Source organism: Hemitrygon akajei, chromosome 22 (assembly GCF_048418815.1).
Source record: "Hemitrygon akajei chromosome 22, sHemAka1.3, whole genome shotgun sequence".
Classification (NCBI taxonomy): domain Eukaryota; kingdom Metazoa; phylum Chordata; class Chondrichthyes; order Myliobatiformes; family Dasyatidae; genus Hemitrygon; species Hemitrygon akajei.
This window is the reverse complement of record NC_133145.1, coordinates 64703123-64713231: the sequence shown is the minus strand read 5'-3', so window position 1 is coordinate 64713231 and position 10109 is coordinate 64703123. Positions and strand designations below refer to the sequence as shown.

Below are 10109 nucleotides of genomic sequence, written 5' to 3'. Positions count from 1 at the left end.
TTTACCTTTGTAGAGATACTGTGTAAGATCACTCCTCCCAAGATGACCCCACCTTTCATGTGGAGTGCTTCATAGGAACAATTTTGACTGACTTGTATTGATTACCTCACCTTATAACAAGCTTACCTCCTTCAGTCATAACTGAGGAGTGGGATCATACGCTGACTATACGCAGTACAGGCTGTGTATCCAGATGGTGAGGAGTGGGATCGTATGCAGTACAGACTGTTTATTCAGATGGTGAGGAGTGGGATCATACGCTGACTATACGCAGTACAGACTGTTTATTCAGATGGTGAGGAGTGAGATTGTACACTGATTATACACAGTACAGACTGTTTATTCAGATGGTGAGGAGTGAGATTGTACACTGATTATACACAGTACAGACTGTTTATTCAGATGGTGAGGAGTGGGATCATACGCTAACTATACACAGTACAGGCTGTTTATTCAGATGGTGAGGAGTGGGATCATACGCTGACTATACGCAGTACAGACTGTTTATTCAGATGGTGAGGAGTGAGATCGTACGCTAACTATACACAGTACAGGCTGTTTATCTGGATGGTGAGGAGTGAGATCATATGCTGACTATACACAGTACAGGCTGTGTATCCGGTTGGCATCTTTTAAACATACTGAGCTCATGTCAACCTAGGCACCAACGTCAACTACAGAGTAAATGTCCAATAAAAAAAACAACATAATGACATCAGAGCATAATGATATTTTGTCATTCAGATTTATTCATGTGTGCAATGCATCTTTTGTGTTAATAACCAACATAACCTAAGGATGTGTTAGAGCAGCCTGTAAAAATGCTGGTGGAATGCAGCAGGCCAGGCACCATCTATAGGAAGAAGTACAGTCGACGTTTTGGGCCGAGACCCTTCGTCAGGACTAACTGAAAGAAGAGATTTGAAAGTGGGAGGGGGAGGGGGAGATCTGAAATAATAGGAGAAGATAGGAGGGGGAGGGATGAAGCTAAGAGCTGGAAAGTTGATTGGCAAAAGGGTTTTCCTGTAAATCCCTGCAAGAAATGATTCTCAAGATAGTAAATGGTAAGACATATGTACATTGATAATAAATTTACTTTGACAAGGTAAACAGTCCCTGCTTTTCTTTTCAGTGACAAGAATTCGACACAGTGGTTTTGAATCAGCCTGTTATACAAGTTATGAAGGGTTTCAGCCAGAAATGATGACTGTTTATTCCTTTCCATAGATGCTGGCTGACCTGATGAGTTCCTCCAGCATTTTGTGTGTGTTATCTGCATTTCCAAATCTCGTGTTTAATATCCCCTCCCTGGTTTTGTACTCCCTGTCTCTATTTACAAAACATGAGATACCATATGCCATACGAGATACACTTAGTAACACAGGGTGCTGGCAGGGAATTGTTACTGAGTTATAGTGTTACCATATTGGTTTAACATCACCAGGGATACAAAGGGGAGCAGTATCACAGTAAAAGGACTTTGAAACAAGAATGGTTTCACATATGTACTCCACAAAAGCCAGCTTAGTTTATACCCATGAAACTTCCCATAACTGCTTCTCTGATTAGAAGCAATTTGACAGGCGTGGGGAGAAGATGTGATAAATTAGTGTGTTTGTCAAGAAAATCCGGTTTTGCTGATGTTCGAGGAAGCAGAGGTCACTCAGATCATCCTGGTGTGGCCTGGAAGTGTAAACAGATTATGTCATTTTAAAATGTACAAGTACAGCAGAGTAGAGGCCCTTCAGCCCATGATATTGTGCTGACCCTTTTACCTACTCTAATATCAACCTATCCCTTCCCAACTGCATAGCCTTCTATTTTTTATACTCCATTTGCCTACCTAACAGTCTCTTAAATGTTCCTAATGTATCTGCCTTTACCCCCCCCCCCCCCACACCCCAGGCAGGGTGTTCCACATACAGTACCCACCACTCTCTGTGTAAAGGACTTACCTCTGACATCCCCACAATACTTTCCTCAAATCACCTTAAAATTATTTCCCCTCTCATATTAGCCATTTCCACTCTGGGGAAAAGTCTGTGGCTGTCCACTCAATCAATGCCTCATCATCTTATACACCTCTAACAAGTCACCTCTCATCCTCCTTCAAACAGTAAAGTCCTAGCTTGCTCAACCTTTCTTCAAAAGACATTGCACTCTGATCCAGGCAGCAATCTGGTAAATCTCCTGTGCACCGTCTCTGAAGCTTCCACATCTTTCCCATAATGAGGTGACCAGAAGGGAACATAATATTCCAAGCAGTGAAAAATTTGTTCTGAATCAGCATCTCAGGAAGGGATGGGCGATCCTGATGTTCAGTCAACACTTCTCTCTCAACCAACACCTCCAAAAACAAACCTTTAAACCTGTGACATCTCACAGTGCCAAACAAGCTGCTGTCATTGGGATGATGTAATTAGAATATGACCATCGTTCTCATCAAAAAATTCAAAGAAACGACACAGACGGAGGATCAGGGTAAGTATTTCAGGTTTCTGATGAAAACAGCACCCATCATCTGGGACCCACACCATCCAGGTCATCCTCTCGTCTCGCTGCTGCCATCAGGAAGCTGCTGTTTAACTCCATGAGAAAATAATAAACCCATTTATTGTGATGACTGTATTGGGACATGTCTTGCATGCAGTTTACCAGTGGACTCGACTTTGCTGTACGATATTGCCGCACTACACGACAGCTCTGAGATCCTTCCCACGTCTGGAGGATGTGACCGGCGCTCTCCAAACGCACGTCTTGCCAGCCGCCGGCGACCCTGCGAACCGCGCATGCGCGCGACCTCCGCCCAGTTAAAACCCCTGACCACGTGACCCGAGGCGGCCATGGGGAAGGGGGCGTGGCGGAAGGTCGCGCATGCGCAGCTGGCGGAAGCTATGCTAATTTTGTTGATATTCCGCAGAGGAGTTTTTGGAAAGAAACTGCCGGGGCGAGAGGCGGCGGCGGCGGCGGCGGCGGCGGCGGCGGCGGCGGCCGAGGCAGCAGGCGAGTGGCGGGGCCCGCGGCCCGCGCACACACCGCCGCTCCATGGAGAACACGCGCGATCTGGTGAGTGCGGCACCTCGGGCCTGCTGCTGGCGCCCGGCCTCTTTGTTGTGGCGGCGCAGGGGCCTGCTGCAGGCCTCGGGCTCTGCGGGGAGCCGAGCCGGACTGGAGGCGGCACTCCTGCTCAGGGAGCTGAGGACGGAGGCGGTTTCGCGTCAGCTGGGGGGTATGGAAGACCGGTTCTGTCCTTTAACTGCAGTGAATGCAGACCCACTGCCCCTCAACCGTAGCCCGCTGGGAGAGAGGGAGCTCGGGCTGTGGGTCAGTGTGGTCTGGGTCTTACGGGGCCCACCCCTCCTCCCTGGACACTGGCTCTCCCTTCCCTCCCGCCACCCAACACACCATCCATCCGCCACACACCTTACTCCGGTCTGTTCTCCTGCCCCTCCCCTCTGCTCCGCCCCCGTACATTCCCCCAGTAAACCTTACACGGGTTCTGTTCCCCAACTCCTCCACCGTCCCCGTCCTTCCCTTGGTTATATACCCCACTGTCTGTTTTATATCTCTCTCCGCCTCCACCCCCCAGTCTTGGTTGCATCCTATCACCCATGCCTGCTCTTGTTAAGACACTTTGAGTTGACTTTTGACAGACGGAACTTATGAAGGTTGGGGCTGGATGGACATTGAAACGATTGATTGGTTTATTGAACAGAAACTTTGCTTACTGTCATGAGGAAGTTGGGTTACAGTCCATGTTGCTCCACTGACTCACGAGTTGTGTGACCCATGCCAAAAGTCGTTGGATGTGAGAAACAGGAGGGGAGGTGTTTTGACCAGAAAATATGAACAGAATTAGGCGACTTGGCTCATCAAGTTTGCTCTATTTCATTATGGTTGATCCATTTCCCTCTCATCCTCGATTTCCTGCCTTCTCCCCATAACTTTTAGTGCCCTGACTAATCACGAATCTATCAACCTCTGCCTTAAAATATACCCAATGACTTGCTGCTTGACAAGGATGATGGAATGGAGTATGGAATAAAGAACAGCTCACCCCAACTCCCTCTCAGTGACATTGAACATTTTATCTTGACACATGTTTATCCAGTTCTTGCTTGAAGGCCACACTAGACCCTATCTCAATCACACTTCGGCACAGTGCATTCCATGTTCCAGTCACACACTGTTTCACAAAGAAAGTGGTCATGTCATTTTTAATTATTTTTCTTCTTTATTTTTTTTATTCCTGACTCTCCAGTCCAGGGGTTCCTGACCTTTTTTTTTAATGCCATCGACCACTACCATTAACCGAAGAGTTTGTGTACCCCAGGTTGGGAATCCCTGTTCTAGTCCTTGACCATTCCATCAACAGAATCAGGCTTATTGTTACTGACAAATGTGAAATTTGTTGCTTTGCAGCAGCAGTACAGTACAAGATATAAAAAGCTACAATAAGTTACAATGCGAAATATAAAAAAAATGTCATGCAAAATGGTTAGTTAGTGTTCAAGGTCTGTTCAGAAATCTGGTGATGGAGAAGGAAAAGCTGTTCCTAAAAATATTTAGTGTGTATCTTTAGGCTCCTGTACCTCATTGATGGTAGCAATGATTAGAGAGCATGTCTTGGGTGGTGAGAAATAGGCTCTGACCAAGTAACCTGTCCTGACCCCTCACACTTTATTTATTTCCATCAGACTTTCATTCTCCTCCAAAGAAGACAGTCTCTGCTCTTCTCATCAATGTTTCTAACAATGTTCCTCAATGCAGGATCAATTCTTCGTCCTCTCCAGTGTTTCCACATCCTTTAAGTAATAAAACTAGATTTGAATTTGTTAACCGATGCTGGTTTTCAACAAAGGTTAGATTTTGTAATCGATTGTCACATTCATTGCTTTATTAACCATTTCTTCAACCTACTCTCACTTTCTATGACGTGCACCTATGCTCCTATTGCTCTCTGCTTGTGCACCCCTTTTAAAACTGTATCCTTTATCCTATACGGCGTGTAGTGTGCTGATCATCGTTCGTCAGGGGATTGCATTCAAGAGCTGCGAGGTAACATTGCAGCTCTATAAAGCCCTGGTTAGACCACATTCAAAAGTGTTGTGTTCAGTTCTGGTTGTCTTATTCTCAGAAGGACGTGCAAGCTTTAGAGAGGGTGCAGAGGAGATTTACCAGGATGCTGCCTGGATTAAAGGGCATGTCTTATGTGGATAGGTTGAGTGAGCCTGGGATTTTCTCTTTGGAGCGAAGGGAGATGAGAGGTGACTTGTTAGAGGTATACAAGATGATAAGAAATAGGGATCGAGCGGATAGCCAGAGACTTTTTCCCAGGGTGGAAATGGCTCATACAAATTTTAAGGCGATTTGAGGAAAGTATAAAGGGGGAATGTCAGAGCAAAGTTTTTTTTAAAAGGACAGTGAGTGCGTGGAATGTCCTTCCAGGGGGCAATACATTAGGGGCATTAAAGAAACTTGTAAGGCACATGTATGAAGGAAAAATGGAAGGGTATTTGGGAGGAGAGGGTTAGATTGATCTTGGAGTAGGTTAACGGGTTGGCACAACATTGTGGGCTGTACTGTTTTATGTTTGATATTGCCTGCAGCATATTTTGTGTTTCCCCCTTCTGTCCATTATACCAGCCTGTTTCTATCCTTCTGCAAGTAAGCACAGTTCTTTGTGTGGATGCCAATGCTGGGTTTTGTGTTGTCCACAAATTCAGAAATTGTGGCATGTATCACTCAACCCGGATCATTAATATTGATCCTGATGAGAAGGCTATCAAGTGAATCTCTGGGGAATGCCACAACTCATCTTCTGCCAGTCTGTAAAGCAGCTATTGACAATGTAGCTAAGCCGCACGTGAAGGCCAGGAGCTGGACTTGGTTGTCAGAGGCTATTTGAGATGCATGCCATTGGGAGCATTTAATAGGTAGAGGGATTTTATCTCCACAGCTCTGTCTGTTGTCATTCACATATAAAGTACATGGTAGGTAAAGCTTCATAGTTGTAAAGTATGGGGCAAAAATTGAACTTGCATCTGCCATTTCTCTGCCTATACTTTCCTTTGAAATAATTATGAAGTCTAACCCCGTGCTCTTGGGGAACTAGTTCTTGCTGAGAAATACACCTTTGCCTCTCAAAATTACAAAATTATGAAAGGTAAAGTTAGGGTATATGCAAGTAGGCTTTCTCCACTGAGGCTGGATGAGACTTGTACTGGGGTCATAGGTCAATGGTGAAATGTTTAAGGAGAACCAGAGGGGAGCTTCTTCACTCTGAGGGTGCTGCGAGTTTGGATCGAGCTGCCAGCAGAAGTGGTGGATGTGGGTTTGATTGCAACATTTAAGAGAAGTTTGGATGAGTACATGGATGGGAGGGGTTTGGAGGGCAATGGTCCCAGTGCAGGTGAATGGAACTAGGCAGAATAACAGTTCAGAATGTGCTAGAAAGGCCAAAAGGTCTGTTTCTGTGCTGTAATGCAAATGGGTGAATAGAACTCGGGATTGTGATCAAGTAGGTGATTTTCTAAAGGCTGGGTAGGATTGAAAGTTGTTTCCCTCACAGCCTTCCTCCTGCAGTGAGTGGACAAACCACAGAAACCGAAAGAGAAAAGGGCACAGGTAGAGAAGGGTTAAGGGGGAATTAAAAATAGGATCAAGTTCTGGTTTTCAGCTCCTGATAAGTTTGCTGCGAACCCTGTGCTTATATGAATGAATGTGTTATGCAGAGAGGGAAAAGAAGACTGGATAACACCTCAGATGCATTTGTGTCTTTTCCAAATGGTTGTTTTGAGTAAGATTATCGGAAGCTTACTAAACCATTGTAGTCCTCTCTTGTTATCATGAAAGCCCCTTCTGCTTTTAAAGTGTCGCATACTATGGTAGTTCACCTATCATGACGATAGGTTGAGCAGGCGAGGGCTTTTCTCTGGAACGAAGGAGGATGAGAGGTCATTTAATAGCGGTGTACAAAATGATAAGAGACACAGATCGAGTAGACAACCAGAGACTTTTTCCCAGGATGTAAATGGGTAAAACAAGAGGGCATAATTATAAGGTAGGTACACACAAAATGCTGGAGGAACTCAGCAGGCCAGGCAGCATCTATGGAAAAGAGTACAGTCGACATCCTCGGGCCAAGACCCTTCAACAGGGCTGGTGAAAAAGAGATGAGGACTCAGAATAAGAAGGTGTGGGGGGAAGGGGGAGGTAAAGGGCTGGGATGTTGATTGGGGAAAGAGATACAGGGCTGCAGAAGGGGAAATCTGTTAAGAGAGGTCAGAAGGCCATGGAAGAAAGAGAAGTGGGAGGAGCACCAGAGGGAGGTGATGGACTGGTAAGCTGAGGGGGAAATGTGAATGAGGAATGGTGAAGAGCAGTGGAGGGGGGGGGGGCATTACCGGAAGTTCGAGAAATCAATGTTTATGCTATCAGGTTGGAGACTACCCAGATGGAATTCAAGGTGTTGCTTCTCCAACCTGAGTGTGGCCTCTAGGAGAAGAGTGGTCACTAGGAGATGCCGCTTTTTCTGGCAGACAGAGCGTAGGTGCTCGGCGAAGTGATCTCCCAGTCTGTTTCGGGTCTCACTGATGTACAGGAGGCCACATTGGGAGTACTGGATACAGTAGATGACCCCAACAGACTCGGGTGAAGTGTCGCCTCACCTGGAAGGACTGTTTGGGGCCCTGAATGGTCATGAGGGAGGAAGTGTAGCACTTGTTTTGCTTGCAAGGATAAGTGCCGGGGAGATGAGTGGGGAGGGACGAATGGACAGGGAGTCGCATAGGGAGCGATCCCTGTGGAAAGCAGAAAGTGGGGGTGAGGGAAAGATGTGTTTGGTGGTAGGATCTTGTTGGAGAAGTTATGGAGAATGATGTGCTGGGCATGGAGGCTGATGGGGTGGTAGGTGAGGACAAGAGGAATCCTATCTTATGGGGTGGTAGGTGAGGACAAGAGGAATCCTATCTTATGGGGTGGTAGGTGAGGACAAGAGGAATCCTATCTTATGGGGTGGTGGGAGAGCAGACTTGAGTGAAATGGAAGAGATGCTTTTGAGGGCAGCATTGACGGTGGAGGAAGTGAAGCCTCTTTCTTTGAAGAAGGAGGATATCTCCTTCATTCTGGAATAAAAAGCTTCATCTTGAGAGCAGATGAGAGGGAGGAATTGAGAGAAGGGGATAGTGTATTTACATGTAACAGGGTGGGAGGAGGTATAGTCCAGGTAGATGTGGGAATTTTAAGGTGATTGGGGGAAGGCATAGGGGAGATAACAGAGGCACTAAGTTTTTTTTACAGTGGTGGATCCTTGGAAGGTGCTGTGAGGGTGGTGGACAGGGCAGATAGAACCTCGGAACAGGCCCCTCGGCCCACAGTGTTGTGCCAAACCAATTAAATTAGTAATCAAATGGCCAACTAGCCTAATCCCTTCTGCGTACACAATGTCCACATCCTTCCATTTTCCTCACAGTCAAGTGCCTATCTAAACGTCCCTAATGCATCTTGCTCCACCACCCCACCAAACACCCACCACTTTCTGTTTGAAAAAAGAGACCATTTTCCTCTCTCAGCTCCTTTTAAAATGAACCTTTCCTACCTTAGATACACGCTCTCTGGTATTAGACATTTCAAGCCTGGAAAAAAGATACTGTCTGTCTGTGCCTCTCATAATCTTATAAACCTCGATCAGATCTCCCCTCAGCCTCTGCCGCTCTAGGGAAAACAACCTCTCGTTACAGCACATGCTCTCTAATCCAGCCAGTGTTCTAGTAAACCTCTTCTGCACCCTCTCCAAAACCTCAACATCCTTTTTATAATGGGACAACCAGAACTGTCCACCTAACTAGAGTTTTATAAAGCTGCAACACAACTTCCTAACTTTTGAGCGCAATGGCTTGGCTAATAAAGGCAAGCATGCCATATGCCTCTTGAACACCTTATCAGCTTGTGTAGTGGCATTCAGGGAGCTATGAACTTGGATTCCAAGGTCCCACTGCTCATCGACACTATTAAGGGTCTTTCCCCTAACAGTGTACTGCTTCTTTGCATTTGACCTACCGAGATGCAGCGAGGTCCCAATATAGACCTGGCTAAACTCCATCTGCCATTTCTCCGCCCATATCTGCAACTGATCTATATCCCTGTATTCTTTTTCAGTCTTCTACTCTATCCACAACATAACCAATCTTCATATCATTTGCAAACTTACTAACCCACCCATCTACATTTTCAATTATATCACAAACAGGAGAGGTCCCAATACGGATCCCTGCATAACACCACTAATCACAGACCTCCAGCCAGAATAAGTCCCTTTGACCACCACCCTCTGTCTTCTATGGGCAGACCCAATTCAACGTGGATCCCACGTTAATTCAACGTTAATCTTCCGGATGAGCCTCCCACAAGGGACCTTGTCAAATGCCTTGCTAAAATCCATGTGGACGCCATCCACAGCCCTACCTTCATTAATCATCTATGTCACCCCATCAAAAAACTCAGTTGTTAGTAAGACATGACTTGCCATGCTGGCTCTTCCTAATTAGGCCATGTTTTTACAAAAGCTCTCCCTGAGAATTCTCTCCAGTAACTTCCCTACCATTGATATGAGACTCACCTGTCTATAGATTCTAAGCTTGTCCTTGGTTCCCTTGTTGAACATTAGCTATTCACAGGTCCTCCAGGACCTCACCTATGGCCAGCGAGCACTTAAAGATATTGGTCAAGGCCTCAGTATTCTCTTCACTTGCCTCTCTCAATAACCTGGGGTATATCCCATCAGGTCCTGAGACTTGCCACCTTAATGTCTTTTAAAGAGATCCAATGCTACCTCCTCCTTTACCCTGAAATACCCTAGCATATTAATACTCTCAGCACTGATCTCCCTATCCTCTGTGTACTTCTTGATAAGTTCAAATGTACTTATTGAAGACCCCACCCCATCCTCTGCATCTAGGCAAATGTTCCCCCCTTTATCCTTGAGTGTTCCCACCCTCTCCCTAGTTATTCTCTTGCTCCCGATGTATGTATAGAAAGTCTTGGGGGGTATATTAGGGACATTTAAGAAACTCTTGGGTATGCATGTGGATGAGAGAGAAATAGAGGGC

The 10109-nt window shown here is 45.9% G+C and overlaps 1 protein-coding gene across 1 annotated transcript in view; it reads left to right on the top strand.

Moving 5' to 3' along the window:
* Window positions 1-2950: 2950 nt before the first annotated feature.
* mbtd1 (mbt domain containing 1) overlaps window positions 2951-10109 on the top strand; it is a 78258-nt gene continuing 71099 nt past the window's right edge. Inside the window, exon 1 of the mRNA XM_073026480.1 lies at window positions 2951-3066. Coding sequence (XP_072882581.1) covers window positions 3046-3066 — 21 coding nt within the window. The 5' untranslated portion in view covers window positions 2951-3045. The remainder of the gene's footprint in view (window positions 3067-10109) is intronic.